General features: G+C 47.4%; 3 protein-coding genes across 3 annotated transcripts; 1 reads left to right on the forward strand and 2 right to left on the reverse strand.

Annotated features, from left to right (window-relative positions):
- On the reverse strand, positions 2,311–3,378 carry LOC8063561. The gene has a single exon (XM_021448212.1). It carries the CDS (start codon positions 3,376–3,378, stop codon positions 2,311–2,313), a length of 1,068 nt encoding a protein of 355 aa, XP_021303887.1.
- LOC110430495 (uncharacterized PE-PGRS family protein PE_PGRS46-like) lies at positions 4,879–5,298 on the forward strand. Its single transcript, XM_021448213.1, has one exon. The coding sequence runs from the start codon at positions 4,879–4,881 to the stop codon at positions 5,296–5,298; it is 420 nt and encodes a 139-aa protein (XP_021303888.1).
- LOC8074566 (photosynthetic NDH subunit of subcomplex B 3, chloroplastic) lies at positions 6,176–7,774 on the reverse strand. Its single transcript, XM_002441444.2, has 6 exons — positions 7,434–7,774; positions 7,207–7,320; positions 7,063–7,116; positions 6,902–6,964; positions 6,749–6,811; positions 6,176–6,513 (listed from the first exon to the last, which is right to left on the reverse strand). Exons 1-6 carry the CDS (start codon positions 7,644–7,646, stop codon positions 6,478–6,480), a joined length of 543 nt encoding a protein of 180 aa, XP_002441489.2. The 5' UTR covers positions 7,647–7,774; the 3' UTR covers positions 6,176–6,477.

Consider the following 17,505-nt stretch of genomic DNA (forward strand, 5'->3'; position numbering starts at 1 on the left):
CTCACCACCTCATTGTTCTCGTTCCGCTTTCGGACGAAAACCCACTTGAATCCCACAGGGAATACTTGTGGAGGTGTAGGTATTACTTGTGAGAATACTTGTCTTTTTGTGAGCGAGGATATTTCTGCTTGGATTGCATCCTTCCATTGGTTCCAGTCCGAGCGCGTTTTGCACTCTGCCATGGTCTTAGGATCTGGATCATTTTCAAGGATTTCGGCAATCATTGCGGAGAAATATGAGTCGACAATTGTAGTCTTTCTATCAAATGACTCTCCAGTTTCTGCATAGTTGATGGAAATTTCATGGACCCTTTCCGATGCATCATCATTTCCCAAGATGGTCGCATCAGGGTATTCCGATGTCCCAGCATCAGTAATTGAGTGCACTGTTGATGTGGGATGTAAAGGTTGAACCTCCACTGGGTGTTTCTCAACATGAGGTTGAGCTGCATTTACTGGATCAGAAGATTTTGTCTTCCGTTTCCTTTGCTTGCTAGAAGCTGTATCCGTGGAGATAGCCGTACTTCTCCCCCTCTTACTAGGGAGTTGAGTAGTTTTATTTGGTACCTCTACTCTTTCCGGTACATTTCTCGCTGGATTATAGGATTTTGTAACACCCTTATAATCAGTAAATGCGTCTGGCACGTTGTTTGCAATGTGTTGCAAATTTATGATTTTCTGAACTTGGAGTTCAGATTCTGAAGTATGTGGATCTGAGTTGGGTATGTCTGGGGCATCCCAATTGATTTCCTGGCATTGTTTGTGATGTGGTAAGTCTCCCCCTAATGCCGGAAAATGATCTTCATTGAAGATACAATCAGCGTACCGGGCCGTAAAGAGGTCCCCTGTGGTGGGCTCCAGATACTTTATAATCGACGGAGATTTGTATCCCACATAGATCCCCAATTTTCTATGGGGGCCCATTGTTGTACGCTTCGGTGGTGAGATCGGTACGTATGTAGCGCAACCGAACTTTCGCAGATGGGAAATGCTTGGGGGATTTCCATGTACTAGTTGCAACGGAGACGTCGCATGGTATGCAGTTGGTCGCAATTGAATCAGTTCAGCAGCGTGTAAGACTGCATGACCCCAACATGAGGTTGGTAGATTGCAATTCTGCAATAGCGGTCTAGCAATGAGCTTGATTCTCTTGATGAGAGACTCGGCTAACCCATTTTGTGTGTGGACATATGGGACAGAATGCTGTACTTGTATTCCTAAGGCCATGCAATAGTCATTGAAGGCTCGAGAGGAAAATTCAGCAGCGTTATCCATCCTAATGGATTTTATTTGATGTTCAGGATGTTGCGCTTTGAGTTTGATAACTTGCGCAATTATTTTGGCAAAAGCATGGTTTCGTGTCGATAGAAGAGACACATGAGACCATCGTGTGGATGCGTCTATTAGAACCATGAAGTACCTGAACGGTCCCGATAAAGGATTTATCGGGCCACATATGTCCCCTTGAATGCGTTCAAGGAAGTTGAGTGGTTCAACTTTGATTTTGAGGGAAGAGGGCCTCAAAATTAATTTCCCTGTTGCACATGCGGTGCAAGTATAATCTGAGGATTGGGGAAACTTTGCATTGGTTAGCGAGTGACCAACAGAATTGCTAGTAATTTTTCTCATCATCCCTATGCCAGGGTGACCAAGGCGATCATGCCAAGTTTGGAATGCATTGACATTCTGAAAAATTACTTTGTACGCAACATGTTGTACGGGTTTTATGTATGAATAGTACAATCCAGACGAAGTTGAGGGAATTCTTTCGAGAGTATCTCTGCCATATCCGTTATCCTTTGTAATGAGGAGGAACTCCTCATTATTTTGGTGATGGGTTTCAATATGATACCCATTTTTGCGGATATCTCTATAACTCAATAAGGTACGAGTTGAATCAGGATACAGCAGTGCATCCTCGATTGTAATCGTTGTACCCATAGGGAGCGTAATAATGGCTCTACCAGAGCCTGCTATTACTGCATCGCGTCCAGCGATTGTTAAAACATTTCCTTTGCTCTTTGTGAGAGTTTGGAAATATTTTATTTCCCTGAGTATAGAGTTAGTGGTGCCACTGTCCACTAGGCACATTTCCTCATCCATCGGATTGACTCCCGTACAATCTATGAAAATAGAGAATATAAAAGAGAATGAAATTCTCAACATGAATATATATGAAATATAAACATTTATTGATGTTGAATTGTGCATAAGTCAATGAACATCAAACAGAGTGCAGCAAAAAAAAAATTGTCAATTATTACAATCCCGAAGGCGAATGACGAAACTAAAATCTCAAATGACTATCAATCTAGTTGTAGTCGCCGAACAGATCATCAGAATTGTATTCAATGATCATGTTGTTGGTGGAGTCATTTGCCATGCCATCAGGTGGAAGAGGCGCCATTGTGTTGCTCGGTCCCGCTGGGGCGGGGTTGGAACATCCTGGGGCTGCCAGATCGTTGAAGTGTGCTTCAGACGGTTGTCCACCTTGGTTGGAGCGTCCTCGTCCCACGGAATGCAAGTACAGTTCCACAAGGTGCTTAGGGGTGCGGCATTTCTTAGTCGGGTGGTTGTAGCAACCACACTTTGTACAAGTTGAGGACTTGTCTTTTGACTTAGAGTTGTTGCCTTTGCCCTTAGCACCTCGAGGCTTACGGGGTCCCTTGCGCTTGTTTTTGCCTTTGGAGGATCTAGGATTGCCATTCTTGTTGACATCCTTTGGTGTCTGTTTCTGAGCATTTGCATGTACTTCGGGCAAGGGCTTGGCACCGACAGGGCCTTGATTGGAGTTCCATATGAGGAGCTCATTGTGCCTCTCAGCCTGAAGTAATGTTTTAATGAGATCAGAATAGACTGTGAATCCCCTCTCACGGTATTGCTGTTGGAGGATCATTTGAGCGGGAAGCATGGTAGACAAAGTCTTTTCAATTTTCTCCGCATCAGATGGCTCCTTTTCACAAAACCTCAGTTTGGAACTGAGTTTGTGCATGGCGTGGTTATATTCATTCACAGATTTGAAATCTTGAATGCGGAGGTGGTTCCACTCATGAGTGGCCTCCGGGAGAATAACTGCCTTTTGTTGCTCATACCGCTGTTGCAAAGCAAGCCAGAGAGCCCGTGGGTCCTCTTCCATCAGATATTCAGCTTTGAGATCTGAATGGATGTGGTTCCTTATTATGTATAAGGCATGATACTTGGATGGTTCAGACAATGGAGCATCTCCCTGTTTGGGAGTGTCAATTGCCCTATACATTCCGCGTAACGATAGACTCACTTTGAGATCCATCGCCCATGTAGGGAAGTTGTGTCCATCAAGAGCTAGCTCGGCAAATTCCTTCTTAGAAGAAACTTGGGCATCAGACTCTTTGGTGGCCATTGCCTACATGTTTATTTGCATAAACTTAATTAATTGCGGGGTTGTAAAATTAACAAGAATGTAATTGCATATTTATATAACAATGTAAATTGCGTATATAAAAACAATGTAAAATTGTATATGTAAAACAATATAAAATTGCGTATGTAAATAACAAGGTAAACTTGTTTATGTGTAGCAAGGTAAACTTGCATATGTTTTATGGTATTTTGATTTCTCATTTTGTGGAACATAGGTAGTCACCATGGAGGTGTAGACCATTTTATATTTTCACTTTGGATGTAGTCCTTGTATGTTTATTATTAAATTTGGGAGAGCACTTTGAGGAATAAATCCCGCAGTAGTATGAGTACTACCTTGTGGTCGCCAAAATAATAATAAATTAAGGTGACATCTAGTGAAAAATAGTATTCCAAATAGGGAGAAAAATTGACCATAAAAATATTTATATATATACATGTGATAGGGAATTGTAAAGACAAAACGCGTTCGGCATGTAATAAATTTTTCATTCATAATATGATTGCGGAATGTAAAAAAATATTTACAATGCAATATAGGCATCAGTGTCTAAATTTACAAGAAAATTAGACTAACAAGCTGATGTAATTTAGGGAATGAAAAAAATGTTATGTAAATAAATAAATTAGCTAATTCAGAAAAATAAAATAGCCAATGATAACTGGCCCAGGCTGAAAGCTCGCAGGCCTCAACCTGGGCCTGGGCCGTTATTTTGGCCCAAATGGGGGTGGGGGAGGTGGGCCAATATAAGGCCAGGGGCTAGGGTTTGCAAACCCTAACCCCCAGCCCCATCAGCCGCCGCCGCCAGAAGACCAGGAGGTGGGTGCCCTACGCGTGGGACCGCGTGGGCCCGTGGGCCCCACTTCGCCGCGCCGTGGGGGGCGACTGAGCGCAGTGGTGCGCGGTCGGGACGCCGCGCGAGGCCGCGAGCTGGGGCGTTAGCTGGGCGCGGCCGCGCCGAGGCCGCGAGCCGCCATTGTGCCGCGTCAGGCCCGCGGCCACAGCCGGACCACCACGCCGAGCGCCGTCGGGTCGCCGTGCCGCGGGCGAGCGAAGCCTTCGCTCGGGCGGCTGAAGCCGCGTCGCGCGGGTGGCTGCGGCCGCGTCACGCGCGCTGACGAGCGGTGCCGGGGGTGCCGCGCCGTGCTGCGGGGCCGAGCAAGGCCGCGAGGCGGCCGGCTCCTCCGCGTCGTACCGAGCGCGGGTATCCGCGCGCAGGGGCGGGCCGCCGTCGTCGAGCACCGCGCCGAAGGCGGCCTCCGTTTCCAGCGCAGGAGGACCGCGGCAAGGCCGCGCGTGGGCGACCGTGCCGAGCAGCGGCCGCTCGGGCTCCTCCTCCCCCTCCCCCAGTGACGTCCTCAAGCCGGGGGAGCGCGTCCCCGAGCCGAAGGCCCGTTGGGGACGCGGATCCACGTGCGGCGGAGTCGCGAAGGAGGAGGTGGTGGCGGTGGTGGTGGAGCAGCGAGCGCCGGGTCGACGATGTACGCCGGCAGACGAGTCGGCGCCGACATCCGCGCCGCGATGGTTGGTGGAGACGGACGGCGCGGAGGCGGGCTGTGCGCAGCCCGCTCAGAAGACGGCGTCGGCGTCGGGTACCGAATCGGCGACTGCGGCTCTATGCCCAGTGACAGCCATTGGCTGGCCACCATGGATGGTGGCGGTGGTGGGCACGGGCCGTCGCCGTGGAGTGGACACCTAGGCCGGGGTGGAGCCGGCAAGGCGAGGACCGGCGCTGGAGGCGCCGGTGGAGTCGGTGCCCTCGACGGTGGCGCCGCGGGCGAAGCCGTGGACGACACCACCGAACGCCGTGACGGAGGGCCGACGTTTGCATGTCGGTTTCCTCCGAAACGACGTCGTACAGGAAAACGCCCGGGGTTCCTGTTGAGATCACGGCGTTAGCCACGAAAGCGATAGCCGCGAGCCTCGCCAAGGAGTTCCCGGATGTCCTCCAGTAGTTCCGCCTGAAGGCGGTTGTTGCCGAAGTGTGTGCCCAATGTCCGGGCACGGTTCATCGCCATCCAGACGATTTGGAGGATGAGAGAAGCCATTGAGGCAGGATTACGGCGAGGGAAAGGCATGATTCTACCTTGGGGTGATGCCCTGGGCGAAGGTCGATCTCTCGACGATGTTCTATCCAACCGAGCTATCACCTCTGGGGCAGGGGAGAGCGATGTGCTGATAACGTGTTACAAGTAGAATGCGAGAGTACGAGAACAGAGAGGAATAGAATGAACTCGGGGTGTTTGTTTATTCGTTGATCACGGGTATTTATACAGTCGGGGGGGAGAGGAAACTCTCGCCCCAAGTAACTCGTGCCCACGATGAGTCGTGGGTGATATCACGGAGGTGGAACCGGTCTCCACGGGTACGTGCGTAGTCGTGGGTGATATCCCGTAGGCCGTCGTGGAAGAAGTCGTAGTTAGGATAGATCTCCCGTAAAGGGAATCCGAGGAGATGAGATCACCCCGGAAAATATCCGTAACAATAAAGAAAGATTTGTTATAGCCGAAGTAGGCTCATGGTTTAGACGACTGTCTCCTGTAGTTTGTACGCCCCTGCACCTGAAACTGAAAGTGTAGCTGTGCCAAGTGTGTGTTCAGTGACTCGTGTTCTTGTTCTAAAAAATTCGCTAACATGGATTAACTGGGGTTCAATACCTCTGGGGAAATCATGTAACAGAGTACCATACCACGTATCACAGAAGCACAAGGTTATTAGTAGTGACATGCACGTTAAGAAATCATATGCTCGTTGCGAGAACATGCAGGAAAGAACATTTTGAAGGACTGAAAATTGTAATGCCTTGCTTTCTTGTTTTTGTATCGTAAAGACTAGCAACATGTACACAGTCTCTGGCCTCCATATACCATTTGTGAAATATCTTGGCAAATGTACAGCTATATTCTGGGGGCCGATGCCCAAACTTGCAAACTACTATCAGAAGAGAACTGGTCACAAGCGATATGATGAGGCGATTCTTTCTCTTCTCTGTTGCACAGTACATGCATTTTAGTCACATACATACAACTGGATGATTTATCAGAGTATCAGTACATCCACCAGTCTGGTGCTGCACAATCATTTCTTCCACTGGGGCAGCCGTTGTACCACAACCTAAAAAAGCATATAGCAGTGTATATGGTTAAGTACTTCATTGAACTTACTCTTTTGTTTTTTTGGCTATATCCAGTTGAACTGAGTTTCCTTTTTTAGCTTAGTATAGTTACGTTGTGTAATGGGAAAAACAGGGGGTATCTACAAAACATTCAGTAGTTTCTTTTCAAAAGGGCAGACACGTTCAGAAGTGAAGTGTTAATTGCAGAATGTGTGGTAATAAAATGAAACATGCCTTGCCGGAGTTCTCTTTGTTGCCTACAATAGTCTGACAAGCTAGCCTCCATGAGTCTGGTTTCTGACATAGACAAAAGAGATGAAACGAGCTTGATCAACAGACAACAAAGGAACTGAGTGCTGAGTGAACTGCACACTGTCTAGTGCCTACCTTCTTCAGGTACCGATTCTCGGTGTTCGTCCTTTCATTCAGGAGCTCCTTTCCATCAATTATCTGTAAATTCGCAAACATTCAGCTGCTGTAGGGAGTGGCCATTCCCATTTTTCAGTTGCAAATACTCAGTTCTGTAGATTAGGGTGGAGAGGAAGTACCTCGACGATGCAAGTGCCGCAGCTTCCGCCGCCACCGCAGTTCATCACTTTACCCTGCGATGCGAAACAGCAAGACCACTCTCTGTCAGACAACGGCACAACCCGACGAAGAAAAGCAGAGCGATCTATCGGGGGAGGGCTCACGTATGCAGCGTAGAGCTCGATCTTGTTCTCGTTCATGATGTCACGGAGGAGCTTCTCGCCGCTGGCCGCCTCCGCCCGGTCCACCGGGAAGGAGCCGTCGGCGCCGGGCTTCGGCTACAGAGCAGCACAGAGTGGAGACCTAATCAGGCAATCAGGCGTCCAGCGACTAGACCTACATCCGCGTCGTCGGCGTCAGAGGCGGGCAAGGGAGAGGCAAGCAGGCTTACCCCGACGAACTCGAGCTCGATTTGCGGCTTGGGCAGCGCCGGCGCCGGCGCGCCCTGGGACACGTTGGGCGACGCGCTGGAACATCTGACGGTGCCGGCCCTGAAGCGCCGTGGACCCCGGTGGCCGCTGCCCGAGACGCGGGGAGAAGCGGAGGTGGAGGCGGCGAAGGGGAGGGATGCGAGCGCCCCGCAGGCGGAGCTCGTGGCCGCCATGGCCTCTCCTTTTGCTTTTGGTGTGGACGTGGCCGCGTCGGCGTCGGTCGGCTGGTTTCGTTGGAAACGCGACGAGTTCCCTTTTCTTTATCGTCCGCGCGAAGGTGTGGTGAGGTGAACTGGGCTGGCCGCTGGCGTGTGGCCGCGCCGCGCGTGGGGTCGAGCCGTCGGCGACTCGGAGAGGCCTCGCGCGGCGCAGCGGACACCACCACCACCACCACACCACACCACATGGGTGGCTGCTGCTGGAGCCGGAACTGCCCGGTCTCTCACGGTGAATCGGTGATCACCGGAAGCGTCTGGGCTACTCCCGATTCCCCGCGCCATCTCTGTTCGTTTCCGCCACTGGGCCGCGCCGCGCATGACAAGGAAACCTGGCTGTGGGCTTAACCGTCTGCGTGTTGAGGCCACTGGGCCGCGCGCCCGCGCGGGAAGTTTTGCGTGGGTGAGTGGGTCGCGAGAGGCCGGGGGGATTTGGCGATGGCCGAGGTCCGAGGCCCGAGGGAGCGCACGCGATGACGCCTTCCTAGTCCTAGTGTTCAGTCCAAAAAGGAACCCCTTGCTGCATCGTGTATTTTCATACCCGCACGGCGGCCATTGCTGCATTTGCGTACTGGCACGCAAAAGAATCTGCCCAAGATCTCTCAGTCATCTCATACTTGTATTGTAAATAAACATGGAAGTTACACTGATGGGAATAACGGCAGATGTTGATGTGTGCGCTGAAGCTGAATGTTGCACTGACGAGTGTGTAGGACAATGGCTAGCTGATTCCATTGCCCCCAAGCAGCGCCGGCGCTCTTTAATTAGCTCGTGATAGCTGAACTGAACGCATGGAGCATACTACCTTCTTGTTGTGGAAAAAAGGAGGGAGAGCGATGGGAGGGTGGAAACAAACTGGCGCGACAAGGGTCGTGTAACCGGCCGCAACGACACAGCCATTGTGTCTTTCGACCCCTTGCTCTTTGGTCTTGTACTAATGTAGTATCAAAGCAATGTATCTAGAAAGGTAAAAATGACTTTATAATTTAGATCCGCGAGAGAGATAAACTCTTTGCTCTTTCTTCATGTCATCTGTGCATTCCCGGGAAAATATCTTTGTTGCGCGGGAAAGTGCCGATTACATAGTACCAATAGGTTATATCCATTGGAGGGCAACCTATAGCACTTTAGCTGCATATAGGACTCCCAATTTGTTGTTAGTCCGAAAAAACACTTTTTTGTATTCAAGTAAAAACACTATGCCCCCACCCCACTCTACCTTCCCTCTCCACACTTTTTTTTGATGGTCAATGGGGGGGGGGGGAAACGATCCCCACCTGAATGCTTTATTAGCCCATCTTGACTCAAGAGTTATAGTAGGTACAGAGAGATTACAGGAATAATTCTACAAAGTACCCTAGATTTATAAACACATGGAACCGAAGTTTCCAACTAGGTCTAGCCCTGACCTTGTCTAGCCATATCAAAGATAGAGCACCAGATATCTGCAATGGGACGCTTCCTCCTGGCTAGCCTAGAGCGCCACCAGTTTTCTACAGACCGTAAGTCTAGACTGATCGGAGTCGTCCCGTGATCGGAGTCATCAAGCGACATGTTCCAAAAGCTAAACCGATTAATCCGGGGCCCGTTAACTCTTTTTTGCCAAGATCGACTTGAAGTCAAGATGGTCGGATACGGGCGCTACGCAGCAGCTTGTTGACTTGGGCATGCAGGCACATGTCACATCCGACAAACTCGCACGCAGCTTAGATCAATTCACTGTTGTCGATCCCATCTCCTGTGCGTGCTGATGTATCGGCGACGGTTTTTTATAGCATCTACATGCTAACGAACCAGCACGGAGGACACAGAGATATACGTGAGAGATTTTTCGTCAACTGATCGGGCGACGTTTCCACTTCGACCTCGAATCCAACTGCGCTCGTCGTGGTCGTCTTGTATTGATGGCACTGATTTCGTCGGTAAGCGTCCGGCTTATTCGTGAGAGCATCGAATTTGATGACGAAGCACAACTCAAACAGCCAGAGTCTAGTACACGGAGGTCTGGCGACGTACAGAGCTACTAAGAGAACCTCTTGACCTGTCAAGCAAGCACTCGGAGCCTATATTCGATCTACAGTAGCATGCAAGGCAAATACATACACGTTCTTCGGCTTGTTGAGAAGCTAATGACAATCGTCATGACTCCGACTACATAAAGACGTCCAAGCTGTCAAGCTATCAGGCGAGCAGTAACGAGCCATTAAGCGAGTCGCTGAACAAGCCACGTTGAAGCATTCACGGAACCGTCGAGCGAGCCATCTAAATCACATCTATCTCCTCAAATATCATGACTCGCCGACTCCTCTACTTTACTCGGCATCGATCAAGGCTCATGATAGGACTCTGTCACGACGAGCGACGGACCTTGAGCAAAAGAGATCGCAAGCACAAACATGATCGTCGACCTGTTCACAATCATCTACGACTCCGACACATACCTGTGCAAACTGTTCATGCAAATCGTCAAGCTCCGTCCGAGCTCCAAACGATCCTTGGAGCTGGCTAGCGAGCTCCTCGGCCTACGTGCTATCGTCGCGTTGCAATGACGATCGCCGCGAAGAAGGACGCTATGACAACTGCGACCACCGTCATAACAGCAAGTCAAAAAGCTCGAAGGCCAGACAATTCTGTCACCACCGCCCAGACTTTCGTCCAAAGATAAGTACACTTCTAATATTTTATTTATTTATGGCATAATATTTTTAATATTATTATTCTTCAAAACAATTTTTTTGGTTAGTCGACTAGTTTTTCCTCCTACACGAGTTTTCCAGAGCCGGTACTGTCTCCGACTCCTCCCTACACGTGCATGAGATCCGCCCTCTGCGTTCCGGGTGGTCGGCAGTAGCTCTCTGGCGAGGCTAGCAATCTCACGCGTGTCTAGGTTCCGTACCTCATGCTAATTGTTGGCTAGACCAGAGCTGGTACAAGCTCTAGGATGAATTAACTATTCGTGATAATTTTATAACGAAAAATCTAAAACTTATCTCAGTACTGATTTTTTATCTAGAGTTTATTTATACATCATATACTACCTATTCTCTATATTTATTTTTCAGGAGTTTGGCCCAGTCAACAAGCTACGCTCGGGGACTCGTCGACTATTCCCTACGCTGTGCTCGGGGACTGCTCCGACCACCGAGCACGTTTACGTTCCCAACCACGCTCGGGGACTTGTCGACAAGTCTCTACGCTGTGCTCGAAGATTGTGCCGACCACCGAGTCCGTTTACGTTCTCAACCACGCTCGGGGACTTGTTTACCAGTCCATACGCCGTGCTCGGGGACTGTGCCGACCACCGAGCACGTTTACGTTCCCAACCATGCTCGCGGACTGGTCGACCAGTCTCTATGCCGTGCTCGGAGACTCATCAATCATCTCCCTGCGCTGTGCTCGGGACTTGCTTCGATTACTCTCCAACCACAGCTTGGGGATTGCTTTTCTCAGTTATGGATAATTTTAATTTTTTAGACCTTGCTACAAGGCTCATACTTCGCCTTCCAGCAAGCTCGGGGACTACATCGGTACGATGCATCTAAACGATGCATCTCAGTTTCAGAATTTCTTTGAGGACTTCTCTTTTGACCCTGGCACCACGTGCCTACGTCACCTACTACCAGGCTCGGGGACTAAGTGGGCACACTTCACCTTGCGGTGAATATGCTTGCTTTTTGAAAGACTATACTTTTCAGAAAAATAAAGTGGGCACACTTCACCAGGAAAGAAATCTTTTTTGATTAAGAGCACCATACATTCTTCGAACAACCTGCTTCTTCGTTGTCAATGTTGATCAACTGTCTTTTGAGTCAGTCAAAATACCGTTGCAACTGTTTGGGCGGCTTTCCTGCTTATTGAAGACGTCAAGCCTCACTGATCGAAGAAGCTTAAGACGGCGTGTTACATCACAATACATGATGCTCGGGGACTAGCTGTGGGGGTATAAACTCCTATACCCTCATAGGCCTATATGGGCCACACCATCAGAGGTGGCTCGGCCCACAGGATGAAGACGTGCGGCGCACGACTGGTCGGCGTGCTCCGCAAGGCTACAAGATATTGTATCAAATAGGATAGTTTACTTGTAACTCTCTCCCTTCACGATATATAAGGAGGGGCAGGGGTCCCTTAGAGGACAAGTTATACACAATATTCTCTCAACACAAATCAATACAATCAGACGCAGGACGTAGGTATTACGCCAACTCGGCAGCCGAACCTGGATAAAAAGCTTGCCCGTGTCTTGCGTCACCATCAAGTTCGTAGTTTGCGCACCGTCTACCGATAAACTACTACCGTGGGTATACCCCAAGGTAGACTGCCGACCAGCTTTCGTCGACAGACCGCACATCCGATCTGAAGACGTAGCTGTTTCTCGCCTTCCAGATGTGCCAGCACACTAGTGCTAAGAAAGTTGGGAACTCTTGTAGCGGCATATTGGCGGCAGGCGTCACGGTATGCAAAGAGTTCAAATCCGTTGAAATCACCGATGAAAGCCCCAGTGCCCTCCACACTGTGTTGCCAAGATTGCAACCCCAGATGATATGCTCGGGCGTCTCTTCGTGTTGATGGCAGACCTCACAAGTAGTGTCGCTGACCACACACTTTTTCACGAGCACTGAGCGAGATTGCACCCGCCCCTGCATCAGTAACCACATGAATAGCTGAACTCGCGGGGGTGCGGCATTTTTCCAGATGAAAGATGCTTTAGCATCCACTGCAGTTCCCCTAGCCTTGAGCATCCTGTAGATAGCGCCGCTGTCGAGGTTTGAGTCTCCTTTACTGAAATTGGAGATACGCCTGTCCATCGCTTCAGAAAGAGTGACAGAGTTCAAAGCAGCTCGCAGAGAATTGAGTTCAGAAACTGCTTGACTTGAGAGCCTGGGCACGAGAGACTGCTCGATCCCCAACTCCATCATCTGACAGACCGAAGCAGTCTTTAAGGTGCAGTGTGAGAACAGAACTGGGTAAGCATCCTCCAGCGCGTCATCCCCCAGCCAGACATCTTCCCAGAACGAACAGGACTTCCCATCACCGATGATAACTGAGGTTAGTGCTCTGTAAAGTGGCAGCAGAGATCGGAGTGTCTTCCATGGTCACCATGGATGTCTCCGGTTAGAGTGACAATGGAGGCCCGCCCCTGCACCCACCTTGCCCAGGCAGAAGATTCAGTACAATGCAGACGGTGCAGGAGTTTCAGAAGTAGACAGACGTTCTGAGCACTTAGGTCCCTGATACCAAGTCCTCTTCCATCCATTTCTCACTCCCTTTGCTCCATGATGGATTGAAGACGCCACCACCTCCCTTTCTCCAGTGTTCGCGGTTCGAGGAGGTGCTCACTCCCAGTCCCCTTCCCTACATTGTCACAACTCACAACCATCGATTTTTAGTTGTCGTGACTGCCTCCGCTTTCCAACCTATTGCCCTTGTATTCTGCTGGATAAAAGGAGAAGTCAACCAACAAGTGGATGAGCTCCGATGGTATTTTTTTATATGACTTTTAACCAGGCGCATAGCAAACTCATTGGGTTGGCACAACATGAGTAACCCTTATCCATTGATGTGTGTTGTGCTAGTTAGATGTCATGGCACAACCTTTAACCTATCTATGGTAACCGAATCCGTGCCTAAACAAACAGTATCAAGTGGCCCACTTGACCATTCGTTGCTATGGCGGGACCTGTCATTTGCAGCTAAGCTAAGGCTCGTAGCACTTGATGATGAATATTTTTTTCTCTTTTGACCACCCTAGAGGTTTGTGTGTATTTGTATTAAGGTAGATAGAATGTTTGGATTGCGACACGCTTGAGCACTTGATGAAGATATGAAGTACTCCGTACATTATCTTTCGAAAAAGAAGTACTCCGTACATTGCTCACGTTGGATTGGATCTTAGCTTTGACACCTACGAAGATAATTGGCATGCATGAGCATGTCTAATCCTCTGTCTATATATGTACATCCAATTATATAAAAGAGGTTGTCACACGACTTTTCCTTTTTGATGCGGTAACGTCGTCAGATCATTTTTTTAAAAGTATCTTTTTATATATAATGTGTGATTGGAATTAGGACGTTACATACCACTATACCAGTCGTAAGTGTGTACGGATGCCAATTTGTCACAAACACACACAAGAACGATGTCAGATACTCAGATCAGATCGTACGATTACGATTTGACGATAAAGGAGAGACGCGGCACCATGCATCTGCTGGAAACCGTCGTCGTCCATCAATGAGCACAACGAAGACAGGGTGACATGGACGTTTGATTTGTTAATTGGCATACTGATGTATATTAGACTGTACTTGTACGCTAGTGCGGCAGTAGGCGGAGGCCCCAATTAGCTTGTGACTCGTGAGGCCTACAATATAATCTCGATCGATCGGAGATTACTACGAAAAAGATCGCTTCTTAACCCAGTTCTTTCTAAAGAAACAATAAAAATGCACAGTGACACGGACACGGTGTAGGGACGATAGATGGTTTGTTTTGTTTTGTACATGATAAAGGAAAAAAAGTTAAACTAGTCCGTTCTTCCTTGTTGCAGGTTGGTGTGTCTGTGTTGTCTATGCTCTATCCAGCAATGTGTGAAATAGGCAATGAGAGCTATTAATTTTTTATACCTCCCAAAAGGTATAATTTTGGTTCGTATTGAGAAAACAAGGTGCCGATCGAGGTGTAGGTAGCAAAAGTGCTATTAATTATTGGATTGCGAAAGTGCCGAGGTGTAGGTAGCAAAAATTGTTTTGACTAACTTTAAAACAAAGATCGAAAAAAAAAACATATTTCACCGGTTTTCACACTCCAGCTGATCACCAGTGCATTGGATTCTGGCATGATTTTCGACCAGCGGTTCAATCTAACCTAAAAACAAAAAATTCGATCCAAAGTGGAAAGGCCCGATAAATAGCTAGACTGATCCGGTATATATGACACATTGTGTCGAATTAGGTTCAGGCTAAAGATTTTTAATCTTATCATTCTTTTTTAACCAAATTTGACCCGATGAGATCCGAGTTTCATTGCACCATCCATTTATTCCGCTTATGCAAAAATGAGTATCAGTTAGAGTTAGGTACTTTAATTTGTGATGACATAACTTGTTCTTTCGAGTTTATTTAGGCTCTGTTTGGTTCCACCAACTAAATTTTAGTTAGCTAAACTTTATAGTCACTTTAGTAGCTAAAGTTCCAAACACATTGACTTAAATGAGTTAAAATAGTTTAGTTCCATTAGTCATTTAAGAGTAGCTAAAATAATTTTAGCTAGCTAAAATTTAGTTGGTGGAACCAAACAGAACCTTAGTTTTGACCTAGCACATGTTGATCCGTATATGATCACTTCGGCAGACTGCACGTCGTGACTGCACGTCGTCGGTGATGGTTGCGTCAATCTGAACGCATGACGGCCGAGTATCTCTCGTAGAGTGGGGTGTACCTCGCGTGTACTTTGACGAGTGTGCATGTGACTGTGAGTATTATAAACCCCTTTGTTATGTTTTTCTATTTTGTATACTATAAATATGAAGTTATATATAGAGATCAAAAGAGGGCCTTTATAAACCCCTTTGTTATAAAAACACCATCCAACAACTTGGTTATTCAATTGTAATCATCTTTTTATTCTAGATTTCTTGCTAGCCAAAGAAATAAAAAAAAACGAGAATGACCTTTTAGAATACATACAAGATATATAGAAAAACTGCTGAAGAGAGTGGAAAGATATAGAAAATGATTCTTACGCAAATGGCTTTCTAAATGACGTTTTAGAGTGTGAATTTTAAAAAAAGACTCTTGAAGATGCTCCGAGGTCCTATTTGGATCCACTATCTATAGTAGTTAGTTGGCTAATAATTTATTATCTCATTTGGTATAGATAGTGGATAGTTGTTATCTAAAGGTTGGGCTAACAATTAGCTAATTTGTTATCTATACCTATTTGGGACCAAAAGAGATGATTATTAGTAGAAAGCTACTATTTCTAGGGATCCAAACAGGACCTAAGAATGCGAATTTGCTAATTTTTAACATTTACACGTGCTAAATCAGATTGCGAAAATTAATACTCTCTCTCGGCGTTCAACTTTGTCTTCTTTCCTATGGACAAGTATTCTGGCCATAGATTGTGAAGTACTAGTACAAACCGCCTGGTTGGGATCTTCGTGCACAGCTGGTTTGGGCAGAATATATATTGATTATATTTGTCATACTCCATCAAACTTACCAAGGAACACTAGTTTAATTGTCCGGTTGAAATATAGTAGACATAAGGCATATGGTTAAATATATGTGCGATTGAGATAAACTGTCGATTGATATGCAGATTAGTTTCAATCCTCCTGCTGGTAGCTAGCAGATGACTCCTGACTCAAAGGGCCCTTGACACTTTGTTTCCTCGGGGCAAATAAGCTCCTTTGGATGGCGAAATTTTTTTCAGCACTTTTACAATAAAAAAGTAAATTGATTTCTTTTACGTAAATTTGTACTACATGATTACTATGAAATATTGAAATTTCTGTATTCAAAGGGAATTATAGATCTAAATGTGTTTGTTTGCTGGTAGTGTCGCATGAACGCTTTGATCTCACTAATTAAGCCATGTGGGTATCGGAATATTGGATTCAGTTGATCCTTATTCTGCGTAGCATATACTAGCATACTGTACACCAGAAGAAGTTAGTTGTAGATCGACATCAATACCAACTTACCAGTGAGTTTAATAAATTTAGATATACTATAGTAGTAGTTAGAAGTTCAGATTTCTCTGCTCTCATTTGATTAAGTTTAACTTAGTTTTCATGGTAAACAAACATGCATATCAACGCGTCAACGGTAGTAAATAAATATAATGCGAAATCTGACTCCTTTCACTTTTTTTTTGTTAACTCTCTTCTCCTTCGCGGTAAGAAGATGTGTGCCTTGGTCATTTTAATTTCTAGAAGCTTTTTAATTACTCCTACCACGATGAGATTGACTGGCTCTTGCGGATGGAGCTAATTAGTTTACTTTTGATCCAACTAATAATGAAGCTTACTGCTTGCTAACTAGAGTAATTTTGAGAGCAAACCAATTAACTCGCTCCATTGCCATCATCGTAATTCGTAAACTAACATATCGCATAGGTGGATCTCTCTCTGTACCTACCAGCAGATACATACATAGTGTATCTGCTTGCATTGCATTGGTGACCGTACAATATAGCCGAGCCGCAAATAATCGACAAAATTATCCGGTAATCTGATCTCTATCTTGCTGAAAGACGACGTACGTTGTCGATGGAACAGTTGTAAGCAGCTGCTGTCCAAAGGGCTAGGCATGCAGAACGAAGCTGACACGGCCGGCGGCCGGCCGCCGCGCGTGTGGGTGTCGGACCGGGCTAGGCGACGGGCGCGGTGACACGAGCACGCTGCGCCGATCGACGCGGAGAGGCCCAACCCAACCCAATGCAAACCCAGCCGGGCAGCGCCGATCGAATCGGAGGCTCGCGTAGTCGATAAGAAAACGGCCGGGGAGAAGATTACAAGCCTAATTTTTATGCGCCGCGCGGCTCTGGCTCCCCGCATTGTCACGGCCGCCGGATGCGACGACGGCGGTGGTAGCCGTTTCCGATGATGCCCCTGCTCCTTCTCCGCCCTCGTCGCTACCAAATTGACGGTTGTATACGTGGCTCTTTTGGCTAGTTTTTGCTTCCAGATGTAGATCTCTCTCTCTCTCTCTCTCTCTCTCTGTTGTTGTTGTTGTGACCGCCGATTTTGAAATTTGATCGGTCTCACTCGCTCACTGTTTTTCACGGCCAAACATATTAATCCCC

The sequence above is a fragment of the Sorghum bicolor genome, chromosome 9 (genome assembly GCF_000003195.3).
Source record: "Sorghum bicolor cultivar BTx623 chromosome 9, Sorghum_bicolor_NCBIv3, whole genome shotgun sequence".
Classification (NCBI taxonomy): domain Eukaryota; kingdom Viridiplantae; phylum Streptophyta; class Magnoliopsida; order Poales; family Poaceae; genus Sorghum; species Sorghum bicolor.